Source organism: Calonectris borealis, chromosome 34 (assembly GCF_964195595.1).
Source record: "Calonectris borealis chromosome 34, bCalBor7.hap1.2, whole genome shotgun sequence".
Lineage (NCBI taxonomy): Eukaryota > Metazoa > Chordata > Aves > Procellariiformes > Procellariidae > Calonectris > Calonectris borealis.
In genome coordinates this window covers 788,914-815,862 of record NC_134345.1, presented here as the reverse complement: position 1 = coordinate 815,862, position 26,949 = coordinate 788,914, and the positions used below count along the sequence as shown (strand labels likewise).

Sequence of the window (26,949 nt, the reverse complement as noted above, 5' to 3'; positions counted from 1 at the left end):
GACTTATTGAACAGCGATGGAGCCTCGCCCGGGGTGGGCCCCCCCGGGGGGTACCCCCTGCCCCTCCCCCACCCCCCCCTCCCCCAGGAGCCGGAGCCGTCTCTTTCGTTCCATCTCGTTTATTAATGACCCCCTTTGACCTTTCACTTTGGGGGGGTCCCGGGTGGGGGGGGTACCCACACCCCCTGCCCCCCCACCCCCCCGAGCATCAAACGGGCTTTTCCCACAATGCCCCGGGGGGGGGGGGGGAGGGGATGACGCAGAAGCCCTTGGGGCGGGGCCGGGGGTACCCAGAAGGCACTGTGGGGTGGGGGGCGTACCCAGAAGCCTTTGCAGCCGGAGCCCCCCAGTATGGGGAGGGGGGTGCAGCTCAGGGTATTGCACGGGGGGGCTGGGGGAGCCTGAGCTAGCGGGGGTGGGGAGGGCAGGTACCCCCGGGGGCAGGGGTGGAGTGTTCAGGTGGAGGGGGGGTGTCTGCCCCCCCCCCCCCCCCCCCGGCGGTATTTGGTGTTGGGGGGGGGGGCTGGAGTGTGGGGAGGGGGGGTCTGCCCCCCCTTCCGGGGGTGGGAGGGGGGGTGGGGCAGATCCCCCTGGGGGGGGCTGCAGGGGGAGGTATCTGCCTCCCCCCTGGTATTTGGTGTGTTTTTGGGGGGGTATTTGCCCCCCCCGGGGTATTTGGGGGGTGGTGGGGGGGCAGAGTCCCCCAGGGTGTCCGGCGCCGTGGTGGGGCTCGGCCCCGCTCCGAGGTCACAGGGGCTGGGCCCACTCGCTGGGGACGTGGCCGTACTGCGGGGGAGGAGGGGGTCATGGGGGGTGTTGACCCCCCCCAGCCCCCCCCCAGCCCCGGGTCCCACCTGGATGTCGCTCAGGACCCGCAGGAATCGCTGTGCCAGCTCGGGGCCGTGCTCCATCGTGGGGACGGGGTACCACTGGGGGGGGGCTGGGGGTCATGGGGGGGGACAGGCCCCCTAAGACCCCCCCACAGTGCCCCCCAAACCCGCCCCCCACCCCCAGAGGTGTCCCAGAGCCTCCCCGTACCCCCCCTCGCTCCCCACAGAGATGCTGGTACCCCACCCTCCGCAGCGCCTCCCCCCCCACCCAGAAGATGCCCCCACAGGCAACACCACGCAGGTTTGGGGGTCCCCAGCCCCCATAGCCCCCCATATCTGCCCCCCCCCCGCCCCGTACCTTCTCCCCATAGAGGATCCCCCCCCCCAGGACACAGCACGCAGGTTTGGGGGTCCCCAGCCCCCCCAGCCCCCCCGTACCTTCTCCTCGTAGAGGATGCCCCCCACGGGACAGACCACGCAGGCCGTCCCCGACCCGAACATCTCCCGCAGGCGCCCCTGGGCCAGCGCCGCCAGGACGGTCCCCATGGGGAGGGGCCCCTCGCGCACCCCAAATTCCCCTGCATGGAGGGGGGGTGTGTGTGTCAGTGTGGGGGTGGGGGCTGGGCCCCTGAGCCCCCCCACTGCCCTTGGGCTCGGGGTGGGGGACATGAGGGGCACCCCATCCCCTTCCCGGGGGGTTAAGCTTCCCTCTGTGTGCCCCCCGCCAGGCTCCCCGTGCCCCCCCATGTCCCCCCTGAGCCCCATCTCCCATCCCCAATCCCCCAGCAGCCCCCCCGAACCCCCATCCCCACGTCCCCTCCCCTTATCCCCCCATTTCCCCATGTCCCCCATCCCCACTCCTGCAGCAGCCCCCCCGTGTCCCCCCCAGTGTCCCCCCCATCCCCCTTCCCTCCTGTCCCCCCATGTCCCCCCATAGGCCCCCACTCCCTCTCCCCCCCACCGTGTCCCCCCGTGTCCCCCCCATCCCCCTTCCCTCCTGTCCCCCCATGTCCCCCCATAGGCCCCCACTCCCTCTCCCCCCCACCGTGTCCCCCCCGTGTCCCCCCGCTCCCTCTCACCCCCCGTGCCCCCCCGTACCCACTCCCGCGCCAGCTCCAGCAGACTCTGCCGCGTCACCCCGGGCAGGATCAGCCGTCCAGGGGGGGGTCACCAGCTCCAGTTCTGGGGGGTGATGGGGGGGTGATCCCCGTCCCTGCTGTGCCCCTCCCATGCCCCCCTGTACCCCCCCGTACTCCCTAACCCCCGTACCCCCCTACCCGCCTGTGCCCCCCCATGCCCCCTGTACCCTCCCCGTGCCCCCATGCCCCCCATAGCCCCGTACTCCCCATGTACCCCCCGTAACACCCCCATGCCCCCCGTATCCCCCCGTGCCCCTATACCCCCGTACCCCCTGTACTCCCATACCCCCTGGATCCCCTATATCCCCCGTACCCCCCCTACCTCCCATACCCCCCGTTCCCCCATAACCTCCTGTACCTCCCTGTACCCGCCATAACACCCCCATGCCCCCATATCCCCCGTGCCCCCTGCACCCCCCCAAAACCCCCATAGCTCCCCATACCCCCCGTACTCCCATACTCCCCATACCCTCTGTATCCCCCGTACCTCCCCATGCCCCCCGTAAGCCCCGTACCCACCCATACCCCTGTACACCCCATACCCCCATAACCCCCTACCCCTCCCATAACCCCCTGTACCCCCGCACCTCCCATAACCCCCCCATACACCCCATACACCCCTGTGTCCCCGTACCCCCCATACCCCCCGTAGCCCCATACCCCCCAGTACTGCCGCAACCCCCATACCCCCTGTACCCCCCCCATATCCCCTGTACCCCTCCTGTACCACCTACCTCCCATAGCCCCCCCATACCCCCTGTCCCCCCATACCCCCTGTAGCCCCCCATACCCCCTGTGCCCCCACACCCCCGTACCCCCGCATGCCCCTCCCGTACCCCTGTACCTCCCATAGCCCCCCCATACCCCCTGTCCCCCCCATACCCCCCGTGCCCCCACACCCCCGTACCCCCATGCTCCTCCCGTACCCCTGTACCTCCCATAGCCCCCCCATACCCCCTCTCCCCCCATACCCCCTGTGCACCCACACCCCCGTACCCCCATGCCCCTCCTGTACCCCTGTACCTCCCATAGCCCCCCCATACCCCCTCTCCCCCCATACCCCCCGTGCCCCCACACCCCCCCGTACCCCCCCATGCCCCTCCCATACCCCTGTACCTCCCATAGCCCCCCCATACCCCCTGTACCCCCCATACCCCCTGTGCCCCCATACCCCCTTGTACTCCCACACCCCCCGTACCCCCCACCCCCCTGTACCCCCCGCCCGTCCCCCCGTACCCCCGTCCTCGCGGTGCCAGAAGACGAAGAGGTTCATGGTGCCGACCTCGGTCAGCAGCCGCTCGGGGCCGTGCAGCCACAGCACCTGCTGGCACCCCCGGGCCTGCGCCGCCCGCTGCAGCGCGATGGTGGGGCCGTAGTTCCTGGGGGGGGGCAGGGGGCAGCCGGGACCCCGCACCCCCTGGGCCGGGGGCCACCCCGGTGCCTGGGGCCCCCAACACCCGGGGCCCCCCAAGCACCCGTGTGCCCCCCCCCCCCAATGCCTGGGGGACCCCAAACTCCTGGGCCCCCCCAAGCACCCATGTGTCATTCCCCCCCCCCCCAAACCACTGGGGCCTTCCTGCATGCCTGGCTCCCCCTAAATTTTGGGGTACCCCCCCCAGAACACTTGGATTCCTCCCCCTGCATCTGGATCCCCCTGCACCGGTTGCCTAAGGCTCCCCAAACACCTGAGACCCCCCCAAATGCTGGATCTGCTCCCTCAACATCTGGATCCCCCCCTCCAAACACCTGGGACCCCCCCCGACACCTGGGTCCCCCCATGCCAGGGTAGCCCCCCCCCCTTGCCCTGGACCCCTGGATCCCACTGGACACCTGATCCCCCCAGACCCCTGGACCCCCCCCAAGACCCCTGGACCCCCCCAGACCCCTGGATCCCCCCAGAGACCCCTGGATTCCCCTGGACTCTGGATCCCCCCAGACCCCTGGACCCCCCCAGACCCCTGGATCCCCCCCCCGCCCCAGGGCCCACTCACCCCCCCAGCTTGCAGTGCCCGGCCCCCCCGGGCCAGGCGCGGGTGTGGGAGGGGTCAGCCAGGAGCCCCACGGGGCTGAAGTGCCCCCCGGGGAAGTAGGGTCCCACCGGGCAGAGGATGACGAAGAGCAGCGCCTGCCCAGGGGGGGCCACCCCCAGCGAGGGCTGATGCGGGGGTCAGCGCCCACAGCCCCACTCTGGGCACCCCGTAGCCCCCCTGGAAGCCCAGCACCCCCCCCCGGGACCCCCCAGAGCCCCCAGGACCCCCCAACCCCATGGGAGCTCCTCAGAGATCCCCAGGACCCCACAGCCCCCCCAGGGCCCTGCAATCCCACAGAGACCCCCCCATAACCCCTCAGAAACACCCCCAGGACCCTGAAATCCCAGAGAGACCCCCCCATAATCTGCCCAAGGACCCCCAGGAACCCCACGGTAACCCAGAAGCCCCTAAGAGCACCCAAACCCCCCCAGGACCCCTGTAACCCCCCAGGACTAAAGTAACCCCCCCGAGGCCCCCATAACCCCCCCAGGACCTCCAGAGCCCCCCCAGAACTCCCATAAGCCCCCCAGGACCACTATAAACCCGCCCAGGACCCCCATAATCCCCCCAGGACCCCTATAACCCTCCCAAAGCCCCCACAACCCCCCCAGACCAACATAGACCCCCCAGGACTCCTATAACCCCCCCAGGGCACCCATAATCCCCCTAGGACCCCTATAACCCCCCCAGGACCCCTGTAACTCCCCAGAATCCTAGAACCCTCCCCAGAACCCCCATAAGCCCCCAAGAACCCTGTAAACCCCCCCCAGACCCCTGTAAACCCCCCCAGGACCCCTATAACTCCCCCGGACCACTGTAATTCCCCCCAAGGTCCCCATAATCCCCCCCAGACCCCTGTAACCCCCTCCAGGACCCCTGTAACCCCTCCAGGACCCCTATGACCCCCCCCAAGGCCCCTGTAAACCCCCGAGGACCCCTGTAAACCCCCCCGTACCACTGTAACCCCCCCAAGGCCCCGGTAACCCCCCCAAGGCCCCCATACCCCCCCCAGAACCCCCGTAAGCCCCCCAGGACCCCTGTAAGCCCCCCCAGGACCCCTGTAACCCTTCCAGGACCCATATGACCCTCCCCCCAAGGCCCCCATCACCCCCCAGGACCCCATAACCTCCCCAAAGCCCCTCTGACTCACCCAGGGCCTCTGTAACCCCCCAAGGCCCCCATAACCGTCCCCAGGACCACCGTAAACCCCCAAGGCCCCCCTAATCCCCCCCCAGACCCCTGTAACCCACCCCAGGGCCCCTGTAACCCCCCCAGGGCCCCTGTAAACCCCCCCAAGGCCCCTCAATGCTCCCAGGACACCCATAACCCCCCTCATGGCCCCTGTAACACCCCCAAGGCCCCCATAACCCCCCCAGGACCCCCAGAACACCCCCAGAATGCCTGTAACACCCCAAAGGCCCCCATAACACCCCCAAAGGCCCCAGAACCCTCCCAGGACCCCCAGAACCCCCCCAGGATGCCCATAAGCCCCCCGAGGACCCCTGTGACCCCCCCGGGACACCCAAAACCACCCAGGACCCCCATAACCGCCCCAGGACGCGCCCCAGAATCCCTATAACCCCCCCAGGGCACTCCACAACCTCCCCCGGACCTCCGTAACCTCCCCAGGACCCTATAACCCCCTCAGGACCCCCATAACCCCCCCCAAGGCTCCCATAACCCCACAAGGACCCCAAAACACCCCCAGCATCCCGTAAAACCCCCCCAGACTACAATAACCCCCAAGGCCCCCATAACCACTCCAGGACCCCCAGAACCCCCCCAGAACCCCCGTAAGCCCCCCAGGACCCCTGTAAACCTCCCCAGGACCCCTATAACCCCTCTCATGATCCCCATAAACCCCCAGAACCCCCATAACCCCCCCAGGACCCCTGTAACCCCCCCCAAAGCCCTGCTAACCCCCCGAAGGCCCCCATAACCCCCCCAGGACCCCTAGAACCCCCCCAAGGCCCCCATAACCCCCCCAGGACACCCATTGGCACCTCAGGACCTCTGTAACCCCCCCCCAGGACTAGAGTAACCCCCCCAAGGCCCCCATCACCCCCCAGGACCCCTATAACCTCCCCCGGGCACCCAATAACCACCCCAGGACCCCCGTAACTGCCCCAGGACCCCATAACCTCCCCAAGGCCCCTCTAACCCCCCCAGGACCCCCGTAACCCCCCCAAGGCCCCCATAACGGTCCCCAGGACCACCGCAAACCCCCAAGGCCCCCCTAATCCCCCCCAACCCCCGTAACCCCCCCCAGGGCCCCTATAACCCCCCCAGGGCCCCTGTAAACCCCCCAGAACCCCTGTAAGGCCCCCAGGACCCCTGTAACCCCCCAAGACCCCCGTAAAACCCCCCCCCGACCCCTGTAACCCCAACAACGCCCCCATAACCTCCCAGGACCCCTATAACGCCCCCAGAGCACCCAATAACCCCCCCAGGACCCCTGTAACCCCCCCAAGGCCCCCATAATGACCCCAAAGGCCCCCATAACGCCCCCAAAGGCCCCAGAACCCCCCCAGGATGCTCATAAGCCCCCCGAGGACCCCTGTAACCCCCCCGGGACCCCCATAGGCACCCCAGGACCCCTGTAACCCCCCCAGGACCCCTGTAAACCCCCCCAGGACCCCCGTAACCCCCCCCATGACCCCTGTAACACGCCCAAGGCCCCCATAACTGCCCCAGGACCCCCAGAACCCCCCCAGAACCCACATAAGCCCCCCAGGACCCCCGTAACCCCCCCAAGGCCCCCATAACACCCCCAAAGGCCCCAGAACCCTCCCAGGACCCCCAGAACCCCCCCAGGATGCCCATAAGCCCCCCGAGGACCCCTGTGACCCCCCCGGGACACCCAAAACCACCCAGGACCCCCATAACCGCCCCAGGACGTGCCCTAGAATCCCTATAACCCCCCCAAGGCACTCCACAACCCCCCCCCGACCTCCGTAACCTCCCCAGGACCCCTATAACCCCCTCAGGACCCCCATAACCCCCCCCAAGGCTCCCATAACCCCCACAAGGACCCCAAAACACCCCCAGCATCCCGTAAAACCCCCCCAGACTACAATAACCCCCCAAGGCCCCCATAACCACTCCAGGACCCCCAGAACACCCCCAGAATGCCTGTAACACCCCAAAGGCCCCCATAACACCCCCAAAGGCCCCAGAACCCTCCCAGGACCCCCAGAACCCCCCCAGGATGCCCATAAGCCCCCCGAGGACCCCTGTGACCCCCCCGGGACACCCAAAACCACCCAGGACCCCCATAACCGCCCCAGGACGCGCCCTAGAATCCCTATAACCCCCCCAGGGCACTCCACAACCCCCCCCGACCTCCGTAACCTCCCCAGGACCCCTATAACCCCCTCAGGACCCCCATAACCCCCCCCAAGGCTCCCATAACCACCCAAAGGGCCCCCAAAACACCCCCAGGATCCCGTAAAACCCCCCAGAAGCCCCGTACCCCCCCCATGACTACAATAACGCCCCCAAGGCCCCCATAACCACTCCAGGACCCCCAGAACCCCCCAGAACCCACATAAGCCCCCCAGGACCCCTGTAAACCTCCCCAGGACCCCTATAACCCCTCTCATGATCCCCATAAACCCCCAGAACCCCCATAACCCCCCCGGACCCCTGTAAGGCCCCCAGGACCCCTGTAACCCCCCCCAAGACCCCCGTAAACCCCCCCGGACCCCTGTAACCCCAACAAGGCCCCCATAACCCCCCAGGACCCCTATAACGCCCCCAGAGCACCCAATAACCCCCCCAGGACCCCTGTAACCCCAACAAGGCCCCCATAACGCCCCCCAAGGCCCCAGACCCCCCCCAGGATGCTCATAAGCCCCCCGAGGACCCCTGTAACCCCCCTGGGACCCCCATAGGCACCCCAGGACTCCTGTAACCCCCCCAGGACCCCCAGAACCCCCCCAGGACCCCCGTAACCCCCCCCATGACCCCTGTAACACCCCAAGGCCCCCATAACCACTCCAGGACCCCCAGAACACCCCCAGAATGCCTGTAACACCCCAAAGGCCCCCATAACACCCCCAAAGGCCCCAGAACCCTCCCAGGACCCCCAGAACCCCCCCAGGATGCCCATAAGCCCCCCGAGGACCCCTGTGACCCCCCCGGGACACCCAAAACCACCCAGGACCCCCATAACCGCCCCAGGACGCGCCCTAGAATCCCTATAACCCCCCCAGGGCACTCCACAACCCCCCCCGACCTCCGTAACCTCCCCAGGACCCCTATAACCCCCTCAGGACCCCCATAACCCCCCCCAAGGCTCCCATAACCACCCAAAAGGCCCCCAAAACACCCCCAGGATCCCGTAAAACCCCCCAGAAGCCCCGTACCCCCCCCATGACTACAATAACGCCCCCAAGACCCCCATAACCACTCCAGGACCCCCAGAACCCCCCAGAACCCCCGTAACCCCCCCAGGACCCCTGTAAACCTCCCCAGGACCCCTATAACCCCTCTCATGATCCCCATAAACCCCCAGAACCCCCATAACCCCCCCGGACCCCTGTAAGGCCCCCAGGACCCCTGTAACCCCCCCCAAGACCCCCGTAAACCCCCCCGGACCCCTGTAACCCCAACAAGGCCCCCATAACCCCCCAGGACCCCTATAACGCCCCCAGAGCACCCAATAACCCCCCCAGGACCCCTGTAACCCCAACAAGGCCCCCATAACGCCCCCCAAGGCCCCAGACCCCCCCCAGGATGCTCATAAGCCCCCCGAGGACCCCTGTAACCCCCCTGGGACCCCCATAGGCACCCCAGGACTCCTGTAACCCCCCCAGGACCCCCAGAACCCCCCCAGGACCCCCGTAACCCCCCCCATGACCCCTGTAACACCCCAAGGCCCCCATAACTGCCCCAGGACCCCCAGAACCCCCCCAGAACCCACATAAGCCCCCCAGGACCCCCATAACCCCCCCAAAGCCCCCCAGAACCCCCCCGAAGACCCCCGTAAATGCCAGAAGGCCGCTGTAACCCCCCCAATGGCCCCATAACCCCCCCCAGAACCTCGGTGCCCCCGCCCAGGACCCCTGTAAACCCCCCTAGGACCCCCAGAACCCCCCCCAGGACCCCTATAACCTCCCCAGGGCACCCATTACACCCCCAAAAATGCTCCCAGGATCCCCAAGACCCCCGTGATTCCCCCAGGGCCCCCCCCAGCCCCCCCACCTCGGTGCCGATGAAGGTGGGGCGGATGTAGAGGCTGGCGCGGGGGCCGGGGGGCACCCACTCCTGCTCCAGCCGCACCAGCGCCCGGATGCACTCCAGCAGCTCCGCGCCGTCGAAGGCCTGCGGGCGCCCGGTCACCCCACCCCAGGGACCCCCCAAACCCCACCCACCTCCAGGGACCCCCCCAAACCCCACCCAGGGGACCCCCAAACCCCACCCACCTCCAGGACCCCCCCAAACCCCACCCAGGGGACCCCCCCAAATCCCACCCACTCCAGGGCCCCCACAAACCTCCACCCAGGGGACCCCCCAAACCCCACCCACTCCCTGGGACCCCCCCAAACCCCATCTACCCCCCAGGGACCCCCAACAAACCCCACCCAGGGGACCCCCCAAACCCCATCCACCCCCAGGGACCCCCCAAACCCCACCCAGGGGACCCCCCAAACTCCATCCACCTCCAGGGACCCCCCAAACCCCACCCAGGGGACCCCCCAAACTCCATCCACCTCCAGGGACCCCCAAACCCCACCCAGGGGACCCCCCAAACACCACCCACCCCCGGGACCCCCCCAAACCCCACCCAGGGGACCCCCCAAACCCCATCCACCTCCACGGACCCCCCAAACCCCACCCAGGGGACCCCCCAAGGCCCCCGGGCCCCCCACTCACGGGCAGGCAGACCCTCTGGGCCGAGCGCTCCATCCGCTGCATGTTCAGTTCGGGGCGAAAAAGCCGGATTTTGTCATCGGCGCCGCGAAAGGCCTTCATGCCCTCAAAGAGCTGCGGGGTCAGAGGTCACGGGGGGTCAGAAATCAGGGCGGGGTCACAGGGGGTCAGGGGTCACGGAGGGGACAGGGCAGGGTGAGAGGTCTGGGGTGTCAGAGGTCACGGGGGGGTCGGTGGTCACAGAGGAGATGGGGTCACAGGTCACGGGGGGTCACAGGTCACGGGGGTGTCAGTGGTCACGGAGGAGACGGGGTCACAGGAGGGTCACAGGTCACAGGGGTGTCAGTGGTCATGGAGGAGATGAGGTCACAGGAGGGTCACAGGTCACGGGGGTGTCAGTGGTCATGGAGGAGATGAGGTCACAGGAGGGTCACAGGTCACAGGGGTCACAGGTCATGGGGGTGTCAGTGGTCACGGAGCAGACGGGGTCACAGGAGGGTCACAGGTCATGGGGGTCACAGGTCACGGGGGTGTCAGTGGTCACGGAGGAGACGGGGTCACAGGAGGGTCACAGGTCATGGGGGTGTCAGTGGTCACGGAGCAGACGGGGTCACAGGAGGGTCACAGGTCACGGGGGTCACAGGTCACGGGGGTGTCAGTGGTCACGGAGGAGATGAGGTCACAGGAGGGTCACAGGTCACGGGGGTGTCAGTGGTCATGGAGGAGATGAGGTCACAGGAGGGTCACAGGTCACAGGGGTCACAGGTCATGGGGGTGTCAGTGGTCACGGAGCAGACGGGGTCACAGGAGGGTCACAGGTCATGGGGGTCACAGGTCACGGGGGTGTCAGTGGTCACGGAGGAGACGGGGTCACAGGAGGGTCACAGGTCATGGGGGTGTCAGTGGTCACGGAGCAGACGGGGTCACAGGAGGGTCACAGGTCACGGGGGTCACAGGTCACGGGGGTGTCAGTGGTCACGGAGCAGACGGGGTCACAGCGACAGGCGGGTCCGAGGTCACGGGGGGTCAGAGGTCACAGGGCCCGCGCTCACGGGGGTCGGGGGTCGCGCTGACCTCGACGGCGTAGTGCAGGGCGGAGCAGGCGGGGTGCAGGCGCAGGTCCTGGAAGGGGCGGATGCGGGGGCGGCCCCAGCCCCCCGCCCGGCTCCACTCCACGCTCAGCATGTGGTCGGTGAAGACCCGCCCGAACTGCAGCCCCTGGGGGTCCGGCTTGGGCCGGGGGCTGCGGCTGCGCTCCACCTCCAGCTGCGAGGCCTGCGGGGGGGCCCAGGGGGTCCGGGGGGGCTCGGGGGGCTGAGGGGGCCAAGGGGGTGGGGGGGGCCCAGCGGGGCTCGGGCGTTGCAGGGGCTGGGGGGGCTGGGAGGCGCAGGAGATCCCAGGGGGGCTCAGGGGGGCTCAGGGAGGCCGGGGGGGGGGGGGGCCAGGGGGGCTCAGGGGGCTCAGGGGACTCAGGGGTGGTGGGGGGACCCAGGGGGGCTGGGGGGGCTGAGGTGGGCTCAGGGGGACCCAGGGGGGCTCCGGGGGTCTGGGGGGGCTCAGGGAATCTCAGGGGGGCTCAGGGGGTCTGGGGGGGCTCAGGGAATCTCAGGGGGGCTCAGGGGGACCGGGAGGCTGCAGGGGCTGGGGGGCTCAGGGAGGTCGAGGGGGGTCTGGGGAGGCTGGAGGGCTCAGGAGGACCCAGGGGGGGCCCAGGGGGCTCAGGAGGTCCCAGGGGGCTGGGGGGATCCCAGGGGGGTCCAGGGGGTCCGGGGGGGGCCCAGGGGGCCTCAGGGGGGCTCGGGGGGTCCCAGGGAACTGGGGGGCTGGGGGGAATAGGGGAGCTCAGGGGGGCTCAGGGGGGCTCAGGGGGGCCTGGGGACTGGGGGGCTGGGGGGGTCCCAGGTGTCCCCGGGGGGTCCCAGGGCTCGGCCCCCCCTTACCCTGAAGCTGCTGCAGCCTCGCCGGGGTCCCAGCAGGGTCGCGAGAAGCTGGGGTGGGGGGAGGTTAGGGGGGACCCAGGCACCCGGGCCCTCCCCCATGCCCGCCCCAGTTCGTCCCAGTCTGGGACCAGTAACGGGGGAGGGTGTGGCGGGAGTGGGCAGGGGGAGGGGCCACGGCCGCCCCCGCCCGCCTGCCCTGGACTTTGCCCCCCGCCGCCATCGCCAGAGCGGGAGCGCCCGGAGGAGCTCCAGTAGGGCCTGGGGGGCACTGGGAGGACTGGGAGGGTCTCCAGTAGGGCCTGGGGGGCACTGGGAGGACTGGGATGGCACTAGAAGGACTGGGAGAGTCACCAATAGGGCCTGGGGGGCACTGGGAGGGCGTGAGGGGTCACTGGGAGGACTGGGAAGGGCTCTAGGAGGGCCTGGGGAGTCACTGGGAAGACTGGGAAGGGCTCCAGGAGGGCCTGGGGGGTCACTGGGAGGACCTGGGGGGCACTGGGAGGACCAGGAGGGGCTCCAGTAGGGCCTGGGCAGCACTGGGGAGGATCTGGGGGGCACTGGGAGGACTGGGAGGGGCTCCAGTAGGACCTGAGGGGTCACTGGGAGGACTGGGAGGAACTCCAGTAGGGCCTGGGGGTCACTGGGAGGACTGGGAGGGGCTCCAGGAGAGCCTGGGGGGCTCTGGGAGGATCTGGGGCGCACTGGGAGGACAGGGAGGGGCTCCAGGAGGAGCTGGGGAGGCTCTGGGAGGACTGGCAGGAGCTCCAGTAGGGCCTGGGGGGCACTGGGAGGACTGGGAGGGTCTCCAGTAGGGCCTGGGGGGCACTGGGAGGACTGGGAGGGGCTCCAGTAGGGCCTGGGGGGGCACTGGGAGGACTGGGAAGGGCTCTAGGAGGGCCTGGGGGGTCACTGGGAGGACTGGGAAGGGCTCTAGAAGGGCCTGGGGGGTCACTGGGAAGACTGGGAAGGGCTCCAGGAGGGCCTGGGGGGTCACTGGGAGGACCTGGGGGGCACTGGGAGGACCAGGAGGGGCTCCAGTAGGGCCTGGGCAGCACTGGGAGGATCTGGGGGGCACTGGGAGGACTGGGAGGGGCTCCGGTAGGACCTGAGGGGTCACTGGGAGGACTGGGAGGAACTCCAGTAGGGCCTGGGGGTCACTGGGAGGACTGGGAGGGGCTCCAGGAGAGCCTGGGGGGCTCTGGGAGGATCTGGGGCGCACTGGGAGGACAGGGAGGGGCTCCAGGAGGAGCTGGGGGGGCTCTGGGAGGACTGGCAGGAGCTCCAGTAGGGCCTGGGGGGCACTGGGAGGACTGGGAGGGTCTCCAGTAGGGCCTAGGGGCCTCTGGGAGGACTGGGAGGGGCTCCAGTAGGGCCTGGGGGGTCACTGGGAGGACTGGGAGGGGCTCAAGTAGGGCCTGGAGGACTTGGGGAGGACCTGGGGGTTCACTGGGGGGACTGGGAGGGTCTCCACTAGGGCCTGGATGGCACTGGGAGGACTGGGAGGGTCTCCAGTAGGGTCTGGGGGCCACTGGCAGGATTGGGAGGGTCTCCAGGAGGGCCTGGGGGGCACTGGGAGGACCTAGGGGTCACTGGGAGGACAAGGAGGAGCTCCAGTAAGACCTGGGGGGTCACTGGGAGGACTGGGAGGGGCTCCAGTAGGGCCTGGGGGGCTCGGGGAGGACCTAGGGGTCACTGGGAGGACAAGGAGGAGCTCCAGTAGGACCTGGGGGGTCACTGGGAGGACTGGGAGGGGCTCCAGTAGGGCCTGGGGGTCACTGGGAGGACTGGGAGGGGCTCCAGTAGGGCCTGGGGGGCACTGGGAGGACTGGGAGGGTCTCCAGTAGGGTCTGGGGGGCACTGAGAGGACTGGGAGGAACTCCAGTAGGGCCTGGGGGGCACTTGGAGGATTGGGAGGGTCTCCAGGAGGACCTGGGGGGCACTGGGAGGTCCGGGGGGGGCACTGGGAGGACTGTGCTGAGGACCAGTAAGTCCTGGAGGATCACTGGGAAGTCTGGGAAGAGCTCCAGTAGGGCCTCGGGGGCACTAGGAGAGCCTGGGAGGCACTGGGAAGACAAGAAGGAGGTCCAGTAGGACTTGGGGGGTCACTGGGAGGACTGGGAGGGGCTCCAGTAGGGCCTGGGGGGCACTGGGAGCACCTGGGGAGGCACTGGGAGGACAGGGAGGGCACTGGGAGGACGAGGAGGGTCTCCAGTAGAGCCTGGGCGGGACTGGGAGGCCCGGGGGGGCACTGGGAGGACTGGGAGGGCACTGGGAGGACCAGGAGGGTCTCCAGTAGAGCCTGGGCGGGACTGGGAGGCCCGGGGGGGCACTGGGAGGACTGGGAGGGCACTGGGAGGACCAGGAGGGTCTCCAGTAGGGCCTGGGGGGCACTGGGAGCACCTGGGGAGGCACTGGGAGGACTGGGAGGGCACTGGGAGGACCAGGAGGGTCTCCAGTAGAGCCTGGGCGGGACTGGGAGGCCCCGGGGGGCACTGGGAGGACTGGGAGGGCACTGGGAGGACTGGGCTGGGGACCAGTAGGGCCTGGGGGGCAGTGGGAGGGGCGGCGGGGGCACTGGGAGGCCCGGGGGGCCGCGCCCCGGAAGCAGTTCCCGCCACCCCGGAAGCGCCCCCCACTCACCGCTCCGCTGCCCGGGCACCGGCTCCGCATCGCCGCCGCCATCGCTCCGCCGCCCCGCCTCGCCCCCGCCCGCGGCCAATGGGAGCGCGCTGCGCCACACCGCCCCCGCCGCCTGCCAATGGCAGCCGCCCTCCCGCCTACCGCTCGGCCACGCCCCCCGCGGCGCCTCCGCGGCCAATGGCGAGCGCCCCCGCCGGCCCGGCCCCCGGCGCCACGCCCCCGCGGCAGGAGGGAGGGGGCGGAGCGAGGCGGTGGGCGGGGCGGGGAACCCCCTCCGCCCTCCTGGCTGGGCAAGGCGCGGCCCCGCCCCGTGACGTCATCTCCGCTTGTACATCATGTCAATAAAAGCCCTTTCCCCGCCCTTCTCTTAGCGTGGGGCCACGCCCCCTCCCCGCTCATTTGCATGCCCGTCCCCACCCCCCTCGTGGCTCTGCCTGCCACCGGCCCACAACGCCCCGCGGTGGGGCGGGGCCTGGCACGTGCGTGGGCGGGGCCTGGCACGTGCGTGGGCGGCCCCCCCCCCCCCAAATCTGACGAGCCCGGGTCCCCCCGGGGCAAGGGCGTGGCCCGGACGCCTGGGCGTGTCCCCCCTCCCCCAACACCTGGGCCCCGCAGAGGGGTCGCGGGGTCAGGAGCGGGGCCTGGGGTCAGAGGTCAGGTCACCCCCTCAGCCCCTCGGGGCAGCCCCTCACCTCGGCGCCCTTTGACCTCCGCCCCCCACCCCCGACCTCCGCCCTTGGCCCCACCCCGCAGCGCCGCGTCCCTGCGTGGGGGCCACCCACGGGGGGGGGGTGGGGCGGGTGGGGCTCCCTCACCCCCGGCGCCGCGCCCGGGCGGGCGCAGACATGGAGCCGGCGAGGAGGGAGCCGCCGCGCGGGCAGGGCGCGGGGGACCCCCCCTGTCCGGGGGGCGCCGCCGGGGTCCCCCCGCCCGGCCCCACCCGCTGGGGCATCTGCTCGGCCGGGCGCATCAGCCACGACTTCGTGGTGGCCCTGAAGACCCTCCCCCCCGAGGAGCACGTGGTGCGCCGGGGCGCCGGGGGGGAGGGGCGGGGGTCCCCGGGGGGGTCCCCGAGGAGGGGGGAGGGGGCCCCGGGGGGGAGGGGAATGGATCCCCCGGGGGGGGCTGGGGTCCCCTTGGGTGGGGGAGGGGCCGGGGTCCCCCCTGACCCCCTCCCCCCCCCCCCAGGCGGTGGCGGTGGCCGCCCGGGAGCTGCCCCGGGCCCGGGCCTTTGCGCGGCGCCACGGGCTGCCCCGGGCCTACGGCTCCTACCGGGAACTGGCGGAGGACCCGGACGTGGGTGAGAACCCGGGGGGGCCGCGGGGGGGGGGAGACCGGGACGCGGGGGTCCCCTGGGCGGGGAGGGGTGACCGGGACGCGGGGATGCCGGGGTCCCCCGGAGGGGGGAGGGGCTGAGGGGGGTGCCGGGGTCCCCTCCAGGAGCGGTGGGGCCCCCCCGGGGCGGGGCGGGGGGCTGTCCCGCCCCCCGGGGCGGGGCGGGGGGCTGTCCCGCCCCCCGGGGCGGGGCGGGGGGCTGTCCCGCCCCCCGGGGCGGGGCAGGGCGGGGCTGACCCGCCCCCCCAGCCGTGGTGTACGTGGGCGCGGTGAACCCCCAGCACCTGCCGGCCGGGCGGCTCTTCCTGGCGGCGGGCAAGGCCGTGCTGCTGGAGAAGCCGCTGGCGCTCGGGGCCCGCCAGGTCCGGGAGCTCGTGGCGACCGCCCGCGCCCGGGGGGTCTTCCTGATGGAGGTGGGTGCCGGTGCTCCCGCCCCAGTGCTCCCAGTGACCCCCGTCCCGCTCCCAGTGAGCCCCACCCCACTTCCAGTGCTCCCAGTAAACCCCACCCGACTCTCAGTGAGCCCCACCCCACTCCCAGTGCTCCCCACTCCACTCCCAGTGACCCCCGTCCCGCTCTCAGTGCTCCCAGTAACTCCCATCCTGCTCGCAGTGCCCCTGCCCCACTGCCACTAACCCCCATCCCACTCCCAGTGCTCCCAGTAACCCCCATCCCATTCCCAGTGCCTCCATCCTACTCCCAGTGCTCCCAGTAACCCCCATCCTGCTCCCAATGACCCTCCCCAACCCACTCCCAGTGCTCCCCATACTACTCCTGGTGACGCCCCACTCCCACTGCCCCGTCACCCCATTCCCAGTCTCCTCCAGCACCCACCACCCTGTCCCTATTCCCGCTCACCCCAGCCCCACTAATCCAGTATTCCCAGTTCCCCCAGTGCCCATAACCCCGTTCCTGCTGCCCCCACACCCCGTTCCCAGTTCCCCCAGTCCCCCGTTCGCAGTGCTTCTAGCTGCCCCAGGCCCAGTCCCCCCAGTCCCCTTCCCAGTCCTCCTAGCTGTCCCAGTCCCAGTCCCCCAGTGCCCGAGTTCCCCAGTCCCTGTGCCCTCAGTGCTCCCAGTTCCCCCAGTCCCGTTCCCAGTGCCCCTAGCTGCCCCAGTCCCAGTCCCCCTGGTTCCCCCAGTGCCCTGAGTTCCCCAGTCCCAGTGTCCTCAGTTCCCCCAGTCCCGTTCCCAGTGCTCCCAGTTCCCCCAGTCCCGTTCCCAGTGCCCCTAGCTGCCCCAGTCCCAGTCCCCCCGGTTCCCCCAGTGCCCCCAGTTCCGTTCCCAGTGCTCCCAGTTCCCCCACTCCCATTCCCAGTGCCCCTAGCTGCCCCAGTCCCAGTCCCCCCAGCGCCCCCGCCGACAGCCCCGCTCCCCCCAGGGCTACTGGACCCGCTTCTTCCCGGCCTGGCAGCGGCTGCGGGCGCTGGTGGCCGGGGGGGCCCTGGGGGAGCCCCGGCTGCTGCGGGGGGCCCTGGCGCTGCCGATGGGGGACGTGGAGCGGGTGCGGGAGCCCAGCCTGGGCGGGGGGGCCCTGCTCGACCTGGGGGGCTACGGGCTGCAGATGGCCACGGCCCTGCTGGGGGGGGCCCCCCGCCGCCTGCAGGCCCTCGGCTGCCTCCACCCCTCGGGTGAGCCATGGGGGGCCGGGGGGCACTGGGGGGCGATGGGGGGGACTGGGGAAGCAAAGGGGGGCACTGGGGGCGCAAGGGGTCAGTGAGGGGGGGAGGGAATGGGGGAAAAGGGGGGGCAGTGGGGGTGAAGGGGGGGCAGTGGGGGTACAGTGGGCAGAATGGGGGTACAGTGGGGGGGAAGGGGGGGCAATGGGGGAAAAGGGGCGCAATGGGGGTACAGTGGGGGAGAAGGGAGGGAGAAGGGGGGCAATGGGGGAAAAGGGGGGGCAAGGGGGTACAGTGGGGGGGAGGGAGGGCAAGGGGGGCTGTGGGGGTACACTGGGGGGCTGTGGGGAGATGTGGGGGGCAATGAGGTTGGGGGGGGCGTCCCCTGTGGGGGCTCCCAGAGGAGGGGGGTGCTGGGTCCCCGAGGGGGTTTGGGGGCAGCTGTGGGATTTGGGGGGTGCTGGGGGGGGTCTCGGGGGGTCACGGCTGTGGGCGCAGGGGTGGACGAGACGGTGACGATGACGCTGGAGTACGAGGGGAACCGCCAGGCCGTGCTGACCTGCTCCATGGCGGCCGAGCTGCCGGGAGGGGCCGCCCTGGGGGGCACCTGCGGCTGGGCCGAGGTGGGATCCAAGCCCTGGGTCCCCCGGGGAAATGGGGGGGGTCCCGGGGGGAGCATCCCGGATGCCTGGGTCCCCCAGGGAAGGGGGGGGCAGACATAGGGCTGAAAAACCCACGACCCCCAGGGAGGGGGTCGTGGGGGGCACCATGGCGGGGGTCCAGGTACCGAGGTCCCCCTGGGGACGTGAAGGTCGTGGGGGGTGCCAGGGGAGGGATTGGGGAGGTATCATGGGGGGGGGGGTCCTGGGGGGCACCGTGGCTGGGGGGGGGTGGAGGGCCCAGGGCCAAGCACCCCCATGGGGGGGTCCCAGGCACCTGGCTCCCCAACTCGGGGGGCACACAGGGGGATCCTGTGCTCCCCCCAGGTTGCTGACGTGCCCCCCCCCCCCCAGTTCCCCAGCCACATGAACTGCCCGACGGAGCTGGTGGTGGGGGGGCGGCGGGAGCTCTTCCCCCTGCCCCCCCCCTCCCAGCCCCTCAACTTCCCCCACGGCACCGGCCTGCGCTACGAGGCCCAGCACGTCCGCGAGTGCCTGCTGCAGGGTGAGGGGGGGTCCCGGGGTGGGGGGTGTTCCCCTGGGTCCCCCTGACCCCCCCCCACTCCGTTCTGCCCCCCAGGTCTGACCGAGAGCCCCGTGATGCCGCTGGCCGAGAGCGAGCTCATCGCCCAGCTGCTGGACGAGGCGCGGCGGCAGGTGGGGGCTGCGGGGACGGAGGAGGGGTCGCCGGGAGCCCCCAGCCCCACCGAGTGAGGTCCTGCCCCACGGCGCGAGCCCCTGCCCCACGGCGCGAGTCCCACGCCTCAAAATGCAATAAAGAGCTAAAACCCCCCAAGTCTGTGTCTTTTTTCTCCCTCTCAAGCCCAGACCACTCCCCCATAAAGCCCACACCAGCCCTCCCCAGTACAGAGCAGTCCCCCCCATTACAGACCAGTCCCCCCCAGTACAGAGCAGCCGCCACCGGGCCCCTTTATTCAGAGCAGCAGCCCGTGCTGCCGCAGCACGGCCGTGAACGGCGCCGTCTTCCCCTCCACGTTGCGCTCGGCCCGGCGCCGCAGGCTCTGAAATGGGGGGGGGGCGTTAAGGGGGAGTCCCAGCACCCCCAGGGAGGGGTGCGCAGCCGGGGCACCCCCAAATGGTTCCGTTACGGGGAGCCCCCCCCACCCCGGGACAGCGCTGAGCCCCCTGTGGCGGTTTCCAGCACGGCCACACAAGTAGTGGTTTCAAGCCCCCCACCCCATTTTTGGGCCCCCCCCCCCCACTTTTGGGGATCCCTCCCCTCACCATCAGCTTCTTCTTCTTGTTGTAGCGCAGCTTCGCCTTCTCCTTCCGCTTCTCCTCCAGTGCCGCCGTCACCGCCTGGTACTTCCAGCCCACCTCGTGCGCCAGCCGGCCCAGGAAAGCAAACTGGGGGGGCACAGCGGGGGTCAGGGGGGGACCCCGATACCCGGGGGGGGACCCCGGCACTGGCGGAGCCCCCCCGCCCCCTCCCACACCTCACCTTGCGGGTGGGCTTCAGGCGGATGATCTTGAGAGCAGCCGGGACCACCATGCGCTTGCGCTGCCGGAGAGAGAGCGTTGCAGGGGGGCGGATTTGGGGGGTGGGGGGGACAAGGAGGGGGACGAGGGGCCCTCTGTGTCTCAGTGTTGAAGTTTCTCTCAAGGACCATCGAACAATGTAGGTAAAAGTGCATCATCGACACGGGTGGGTGGATTTGGGGGGGTCCCATGGGGCTGGGGGGAGGCCCTGGGGGTCCCACGGGGCTGGGGGTGTGTCCCTGGGGGGACTTGGGGGGGTCCCAGGGGGCTGGGGGGGTCCCACAGAGCTGGGGGGGGGTCTCTGGGGGGATTTTGGGGTCCCACGGGGCTGGGGGGGTCCCCTCACCTTGTCGTAGGGCGGGGGGATGCCATCGAACACCTTCAGCCTCTCCAGCGCCGCCTGGCCCCGCTTCGTCTTGTGGGGCAGCATCCCTGGGGGGGGGGCACGGGGGGGGGTCAGGGGGCTCTGGGGGGGCACCCCGGGATTTGGGGGGGGATCCCCGGCCCCCCCAGACTCACCTCTCACCGTCCGCCAGAAAATGCGGCTGGGGGCGCGGAAGTGGTAGGGCCCGCGGGAGGGGTTGGTGTTCATCCGCTTCCGCAGGAAGGCCAGGAACTTCACTGCGGGGGGGGAGCGTTACCCCCCGAAATGGCGGGACCCCGGCGCCCGGGAGTCCCGTTACACCCCCCGGTAACCGCCCCCCGCCCCAGCCCCCCACTCACGTTTGTTGCGGTAGAAGTTGCCGGAAATGTTGATGCCCTCGCAGCGCACCACGACCACGCGGCGGCCTGCGGCCACGGGAAGAGGACACGCGGACACGGGGTACACAGACACGGGGGGGGACACACACGGACACGGCTCAGGGGCGGCAGTGGGCGGCCCCACGTGCCCTCGCCCCCCGCGCACACGCGGCCCCCCGCGCTCAGCTGGTAGTGCATGGAGGCGGCTCTCACGGTCGTGAGACTCGACAGCCGAAGGCGCTCATCACCGCGCCGGGGGGCACGGGGGGTCCCGGTGTCCCGGGGGGGGATCCCGGCGTCCCGGCGGGGGGGTGTCCCGGGGTCGCGGGGGGGGTCCCATACTCACCCAGCAGCACCTGCTTGGCCACGATGGCCGCCAGCCGGCCCAGGAGGTGGCCGCGGCCGTCGATCACCAGAACCTGCGGCAGCGGGAGAAGCGCGGCCGTCACCGGCGGGTCCCGGAGAGCCCCAGGCCCCCCCGGAGGCCCCACGTGGACGCGCTCCGTACGGCTCCCGGAGCCCCCCCGGCACCGCCGCGGCTCCCCGCGCCGCCTCCTGCCGCCGAGGCCAATCCCGCCGCCCCCTCCCCGGAGCCCCCGGTCCCCCCCGGGCCGCCCCCGGGCCCCCGCCCGCACCCGCGGCTCCGCCATCGCCGCCGCCCGCTCGGGAAAGAGGCCCCGCCCCGCGCACGCCGCGGGGTCGCCCCTTCCGGCGGGGGCTGGCGCAGGGGCGGAAGTGACGTCCCGTGCGGGGCAGAAGACGGAGGCGACGCTGCGCTGGGAGGGGCCATGGTGCGCGGAGCCGCCCCCGCACGTTTATGGAGTTATGGAAATGAGGGGGCGGGGCCTGGGCTCTCCCTCACCCTGCGGGGTCCTAAAAACCTCGGGGACCCCCCAGTGCCCCCCGCTCACCCTCCGTGTCCCCAGTATCTCCCAGTACATCCCCCAGTGCCACCCCCCAGTACCTCCCAGTACCTCCCAGTGCCCCCCACTCACACCCCGTGTCCCGAGTATCTCCCAGTACATCCCCCAGTGCCACCTCCCAGCGCCCCCCAGTACCTCCCAGTACCTCCCAGTGCCTGCCCAGTACCTCCCAGGACCCCCCTAGCGGGCCAGGCGCGCAGTTCACACAGACTCGGGGGGCCGATCCAGGGGCCGCAGCCCCCCCTGTATTTATATATGTACAGCCGGGGGGGGGGGCGGCCTTGGGGGGTCCTGGGGGCACCGCGGGGGGGATGGAGGGGGCCTCTGAGCGGGAGGGGGGGTGCTCCGGGGGGCTGGAGGGTCCCAGGGGGTCCCTGGGGGTTCCTTTGGTGGTCCCGGGGGGTCCCTGGGGGGGGCTTTGGTGGTCCCGGGGGGTCCCTGGGGGGGGGTTTCCCGGTGGTCCCGGGGGGTCCCCGGCGGCGATGGGGGCTCACCCGTGGGTCTCCCCGTGGGGGCCGGGGGCGGGGGTGGTGCCGGTGGCCCCGTACCCCGCGGGGGGCCCGCCCGGGGGTCCCCCCCCGCCCCCCCCTTCCTCCTCCCCCTCCCCCTCCTCCTCCTCGTCGCTGTCCCCGCCCCTGGGCGCCAGCGGCTCCGCCTCCTCGCGCGGCGGCTCCGCCCACCGCTGCGGCTCCCCCGAGGCGAAGGCGCCGTAGAAGGCCACGCCGCCGTAGTGCACCAGCGCCGCGATCAGGAAGACCCACTGCCACTCCTCCCGCGTCTGCCAATCCGCCGCCGCCGCCGACCACCGCCGGCCAATCGGCGACACGCGGGGGCGGGCGCGCGGGGCGAGGGGGCGGAGCCGGACCGGGTTGGGGTGGAGCCGATGTGATGGGCGTGGTCGGGGGAGGGCGGGGACAGGACAGGGGCGGGGCCGAGGGAAGGGGTGGGCCGAGGCAAGGGGGCGGGGCCAGAGGGAGGCGGTGAGTGCTGGGGTCCTAGTGCCCCCCCAACCCGCGTGTCCCCCCCAGTCCTAGTGCCCCCCTTGGGTCCCCACTGCCCCCCGGGTCCTAGTGCCCCCCCAAAGCCCCTCGTTTCCCACCACACAACCCCTTGCCCCCCCGGGTCCTAGTGCCCCCCCCAAGGTCCCCATTACTCCCCAAGCCCCTATTCCCCCCCCGGGTCCTAGTGCCCCCCTGGGTCCCGCTCGTCCCCCCGCCCTGCTCCCCGCCCTGTCCCCCCCACCTTGTGCCGGGTGAGGGCCCCCACGATGAGGGGACAGACCATCCCCGAGAGCGTCCCCACCCCGTTGGAGAGCCCCATCAGCACGCTGGCGTAGCGGGGGGCGATGTCCAGGTGGTTGACGTTGAACCCTGGGGAGGGGGCAGGGGGGGTCACCCACACGTGTGTCCCCCCGTGTCCCCCCCCCATCCCCGCATCCCCATCCCCACCGGAGATGGCGAAGCCGCTGAAGCCGACGGCCAGGACGAGGAAGGAGATGGCGACGGCGCGGGACCGCGAGTACCCCACCACCAGCAGCAGCGTTGCCTCCATGCCGAAACCTGGGGGGGCCGGGGGGGGTCACCCGGGGCCACCCCAGCCCCCCCCATCTGCCCCTGGCGGCCCCCAACAACCCCTGATTACCCCCCAGTTTCTCCCCATTCTCCCCCAGGACCCCCTGTGCCCCAGCCCCCTGTCCCCCCATGTCCCCCCTTGTGTTCTCCATGTATCCATGTCCCCCCCATGTCCCCTCTGTGTCCCCCCCATATCCCCCCCACATCCCCCTCCCTGTCCACTCTGTGTCCCCCCATGTCCCCCTCCCTGTCCCTTCTGTGTCCCCCCACGTCCCCCTCCCTGTCCCTTCTGTGTCCCCCCCCCTGTCCCTTCTGTGTCCCCCCCCGTCCTCCCCTTGTCTCCCTCCACGTCGCCCCCAATACCTCCCCGTCCTCCCCCACGTTCCCTCTCACAATCCCCTCCGTGTCCCCCCACGTTCCCCCCCGGCCCCCTGGGTGCCCCTTGTCCCCCTGTGTCCCCCCTCCTCCCCTCACCGCCGCAGTTCATCATCTTGCGGACGTTGGTGGTCGACATCAGCCCCCGGGAGCGCAGGAAATCCGCGATTTGGCCCCCGATGGGGACGACGATCGTCATCACCAGGTGGGGCAGGGCCGAGAGCAGCCCCACCTGCGGGGCCGTCAGCCGTGGGGCGCCCGCACCCCGGGGTCCCCCCCGGACGCCGGGGTCCCCCCCCAATGCCAGGGTCCCCCCCCGGGGTGGGGGCGGGGTCCCACCTTGCTGATCTCGAAGCCGAAGACCTCCTCGAAGTAGGCGGGCTGGCTGATCAGCAGCAGGTAGAAGGTCCAGCTGCGGCAGAAGTTGGCGACGATGATGGCGTAGACGGGCATCGAGGTGAAGAACTGCCGCCAGGGCGTGGCCAGCTGTGGGGGCAGGGCTGCCAGCGACCTCCCGACCCCTGACCCCCGACCCTGCTGCCGGTGACCCCCACCCCCTGACCCCGCTGCCGGGGACCCAAGGCTCGGCCCCGACCCGGCACCCAGCAACCCTCTCCCTGGAGCCACCTCTGACTCCTGACCCTCGACCCCGCGGCCAACGACCCCCAGGACTGACCTGACCCTTAACGCCACCGCTGACCCCTGACCCCTTCTCTGACCCCTGAACTGACCCTGGCCTAACCCCTCTTTAACCCTACTGCCAGTAAGCCTCGGGTCTGACCTGACCCCACCTTTGACCCCTGACCCGACCCCATCTTTGACCCCTGACCCACCTGACCTCCAGCGCCCCGACCCCTTGGGACTCCGCTCTGACCCCTGACCCTTGACCCCGCTACCCATGACCTAACACGACTCCTGACCCCGGTGCCCCCAACCCAGCACCGCCCTCCCCCCGCTGCTGGGTCATGACCCCTGACCCCCGACCCCGCCCACCAGCAGGGGGTTGCTGCCGACGCTCTCCCCGATGCTCTCCTCGATGTACTTCCGCTCCTCGGGGGAGATGGTGGGGTGCTGGGCCGGGCTCTCGTAGGACACCAGCACCCAGAAGAGGTACCAGCACACCCCGAAGCTGCCTGGGGGCGGGCGGGGTCAGGGCGGGGCCGGGGGAGGGGCCCGGGAGGGGGCGTGGGGGGGGTGGGGCGCGTCTCACCGTAGACGTAGAAGACGGAGCTCCAGCCCGTGTACTGCACCAGGACGCCGGCCAGCGGCATGGCCACCACCGCGCCCGCGTAGGAGCCTGCGCCGGGGACCCGGGCGTCGGCGGGGGGCGGCGGCCCCGTGATCCTCCCCTGCCCGGGGAGCCAGGCGGGTCCCCCCGCCCCCGCCCCGCCCCGCCCTACCGCAGAAGGCCGTGGTCGCCAGGCGGCTCCTCTCCAGGGGCGGGGCCCACTTGCTCCAGATCCCGTGACACGCCGGGTAGGTCACGCCCTGGGTGGGGCAGGGTGGGGCACGCTCGGCCCCGCCCACCATGAGGGCTGAGAAAGGGGCGGGGGCGATTCTGGCCCCGCCCCTTCGTGTCCCTCACCCAATACCCCTCTCCCCGCCCGCCCGCAGCAGCCAATAGGGAGCGGCCACCCGCCTCCCAGCCCCGCCCCCCTGCGGCCTCAGCGGCCAATGGGGAGCGTCACGGCGGCCCCGCCCTCACCTCCACCAGCCCCTGCAGCACGCGGACGGTGATGACGCAGCCCACGTGGGTGCGGGCGGCGGCCGGGATCAGCATGTTGAGGAGCGACGTGGAGACGATGGCGAGGCCGAAGACCCTGGGGGGGGGGGGGGGAACGTGCAACGGCCCCGCGTGCTGGGGCTGCTGCCCCTCCCCCCACCCCCCTGCCCCTCCCCCACCTGTTGGCCGCGAATTTCTGGGCGATGAAGCCCCCGGGGATCTGGGTGACGATGTACCCCCAGAAGAAGGAGCCATGGATCATCCCCACCGTCTCGGGGTCCCAGTTGAACTGGGCGTGCTGGGGAGGGGGGGGTAGGGGGGTCACGACAGCCGGGACCCCCTGAGCCTGCCCCCTCCTGACCATGGCCCCCAACTTCCCCAGTCCCCCCCCGTACCTGCCCATCCTCCCGTGTCCCCCCAGACCTGCCTGTGCCCCCCATGCCCCCCAGACCTGCCCAGTCCCCCCAGTCCCCCCATACCTGCCCGTGCCCCCCAGTCCCCCCAGTCCCCCCATACCTGCCCGTGCCCCCCAGCCCCCCCGTACCTGCCCGTGCCCCCCAGTCCCCCCATACCTGCCCGTGCCCCCCAGTCCCCCCATACCTGCCCGTGCCCCCCAGCCCCCCGTACCTGCCCGTGCGCCCCGTTGACCATGCTGACGACGGCCACCCCCAGGTTGCAGCGGATGCCGAAGCTGATGCAGAAGCCGATGGCGCAGAGCACGGCGATGCCGTAGCGCCGGGGGAGGCCGCAGCAGGTGCAGTCCAGCACCGGGGGGTGCGGGGGGGCCCCACTGGAGCCCCCCCCAGGGCCCAGCTCCAGCCCCTCTGCATCCTCCTGCCGCCGCTCCAGGGCCCTGCAGGGATGGGGGTCCCCGGGCTCATGGGGTCCCGGGGGACACAGAGGGTGGCTCCGGTCACCCCACATCCTGGAGCCCCCCCCAGCCCCTTGGGCCCCCCCTCCCCGTGGGGCCCCACAGCCCCCATATCCTGCAACCCCCACGTCCCCCCCGTGCACCCAAACCCCCCTTGTCCTGCAGCCCCCCGTGTCCCACCTCCCCCCGGTGTCTCCCCCCACATCCCCCCCGTGTCCCCAGGTCCCCCCTGCCCCCCCCCGCCCGGCGGCAGCGGATTATTGCAGCTCTAAATCCCCTGTCTGAGCCCCCGGGGGCGGGGGACGAGGACACCCACGCGTGTGACGGCCACACACGGACCGGGGCGGGGGGGGGGGGGCCAGACCGGGGCACACGTGTGTGCAAGCCCCCAGCCCCCTCCCACCCCCCCACCCCACGCGTGTGCCCCGGCCCCGCCACCCTCACGTTTACGTAACTGGGGGGGGATTAGGGGCAGCCAAGGGGGGGGACAGCGATGTCGGAACCGCTCGCATGCGCGTGTGCAAAGGGGGGGGGGGGGGGAAGCGGGGCAGGACCCCCTCCCCCCCCAGGGGTGTGCGGGGCAGCACAAGGAGCCCAGGAACCAGCCCCCCACCCCAACGCCTGGGTCCCCCTGGATACCTGGGTCCCCCCCCCAGACGCTGAGTCCCCCCCAAGACGCCAGGGTCTCCCCCCAGATGTCTGGGTGCCCCCCCCAGAGGCCAGGGTTCCCCCCCAGAGGCCAGGGTCCCCCCCCCCGACGCCGGGGTCCCCGCTCACCGGTGCAGGCGGCCCAGGCCAGCCCCCACCTGCCGCCTGAACTCCTCCCTGTTGAACTGCATGGCGGCTCAGGGCTCCATCTCCGCCGGACGCCGGGGGTCCCCCCCCCCCGGGATAGCGGGGTCCCCCCCCTCGCCCCCCACCACCTGGCCGCCTCCCCTCGGCCGCCCGGGTGCTCTCTCCCGCTCCCGGCCGCCCGGGTGCTGTGGGAGCCCCCCCCCCCGCCCCGGCTCAGCGCTAAATCCCCCCCGGCGTGGGCAGAGCCCCCCTCCACCGCACAGGGGGAGGGGCAGGCGCTGCGGGGCCTGTCCCCGGGGTGGGGCAGTAGGGGGCGCAATTGCTCTGCGCTGGGGGGGGAGGGGGGGACTGGGGGGGCTGGGGGTGCTGCCCCCTCCCCCGCAGT

The 26,949-nt window shown here is 71.5% G+C and overlaps 4 protein-coding genes and 2 non-coding genes across 10 annotated transcripts; 1 reads left to right on the top strand and 5 right to left on the bottom strand.

Annotated features, from left to right (window-relative positions):
- Nucleotides 1–106: 106 nt before the first annotated feature.
- LOC142074313 (branched-chain-amino-acid aminotransferase, mitochondrial-like) lies at nt 107–14,521 on the bottom strand. Of its 3 annotated transcripts, none has more exons than XM_075134898.1 (11): nt 14,454–14,521; nt 11,814–11,861; nt 10,948–11,148; nt 9,877–9,987; nt 9,205–9,324; nt 3,961–4,124; nt 3,206–3,348; nt 1,929–2,012; nt 1,269–1,408; nt 855–929; nt 107–786 (listed from the first exon to the last, which is right to left on the bottom strand). In XM_075134898.1, exons 1-11 carry the CDS (start codon nt 14,493–14,495, stop codon nt 748–750), a joined length of 1,167 nt encoding a protein of 388 aa, XP_074990999.1. In that variant the 5' UTR covers nt 14,496–14,521; the 3' UTR covers nt 107–747. The 3 variants fall into 3 exon arrangements, with proteins under 3 accessions (XP_074990999.1, XP_074991000.1, XP_074991001.1); XM_075134899.1 differs by having other exon boundaries at nt 3,961–4,094; nt 14,454–14,506; XM_075134900.1 differs by lacking the exons at nt 10,948–11,148; nt 11,814–11,861 and having other exon boundaries at nt 14,454–14,511.
- Nucleotides 14,522–14,825: 304 nt separating this feature from the next.
- On the top strand, nt 14,826–18,868 carry LOC142074311 (trans-1,2-dihydrobenzene-1,2-diol dehydrogenase-like). Of its 2 annotated transcripts, XM_075134896.1 has the most exons (7): nt 15,208–15,475; nt 15,642–15,753; nt 16,038–16,201; nt 17,169–17,418; nt 17,905–18,029; nt 18,420–18,570; nt 18,646–18,868. In XM_075134896.1, exons 1-7 carry the CDS (start codon nt 15,299–15,301, stop codon nt 18,777–18,779), a joined length of 1,113 nt encoding a protein of 370 aa, XP_074990997.1. In that variant the 5' UTR covers nt 15,208–15,298; the 3' UTR covers nt 18,780–18,868. The 2 variants fall into 2 exon arrangements, with proteins under 2 accessions (XP_074990996.1, XP_074990997.1); XM_075134895.1 differs by lacking the exons at nt 16,038–16,201; nt 17,905–18,029 and having other exon boundaries at nt 14,826–15,475.
- A 102-nt stretch (nt 18,869–18,970) lies between these two features.
- LOC142074316 (large ribosomal subunit protein uL13) lies at nt 18,971–21,036 on the bottom strand. The gene is made up of 8 exons (XM_075134903.1): nt 20,942–21,036; nt 20,653–20,725; nt 20,289–20,354; nt 20,085–20,186; nt 19,912–19,997; nt 19,528–19,587; nt 19,311–19,433; nt 18,971–19,087 (listed from the first exon to the last, which is right to left on the bottom strand). Exons 1-8 carry the CDS (start codon nt 20,954–20,956, stop codon nt 19,001–19,003), a joined length of 612 nt encoding a protein of 203 aa, XP_074991004.1. The 5' UTR covers nt 20,957–21,036; the 3' UTR covers nt 18,971–19,000.
- LOC142074352 (small nucleolar RNA SNORD34) lies at nt 19,661–19,731 on the bottom strand. The gene has a single exon (XR_012670590.1). It is a non-coding gene; the product is annotated as a small nucleolar RNA SNORD34 (small nucleolar RNA).
- LOC142074351 (small nucleolar RNA Z195/SNORD33/SNORD32 family) lies at nt 20,483–20,561 on the bottom strand. The gene has a single exon (XR_012670589.1). It is a non-coding gene; the product is annotated as a small nucleolar RNA Z195/SNORD33/SNORD32 family (small nucleolar RNA).
- Nucleotides 21,037–21,594: 558 nt separating the features above from the next.
- LOC142074310 (vesicular glutamate transporter 1-like) lies at nt 21,595–26,678 on the bottom strand. 2 transcript variants are annotated; one of them, XM_075134894.1, is made up of 12 exons: nt 26,547–26,678; nt 25,526–25,751; nt 25,078–25,196; nt 24,881–24,995; nt 24,576–24,663; nt 24,386–24,472; nt 24,169–24,308; nt 23,515–23,661; nt 23,275–23,407; nt 22,678–22,788; nt 22,472–22,599; nt 21,595–22,007 (listed from the first exon to the last, which is right to left on the bottom strand). In XM_075134894.1, exons 1-12 carry the CDS (start codon nt 26,606–26,608, stop codon nt 21,720–21,722), a joined length of 1,644 nt encoding a protein of 547 aa, XP_074990995.1. In that variant the 5' UTR covers nt 26,609–26,678; the 3' UTR covers nt 21,595–21,719. The 2 variants fall into 2 exon arrangements, with proteins under 2 accessions (XP_074990995.1, XP_074990994.1); XM_075134893.1 differs by lacking the exon at nt 26,547–26,678 and having other exon boundaries at nt 25,526–25,828.
- Nucleotides 26,679–26,949: the final 271 nt, after the last annotated feature.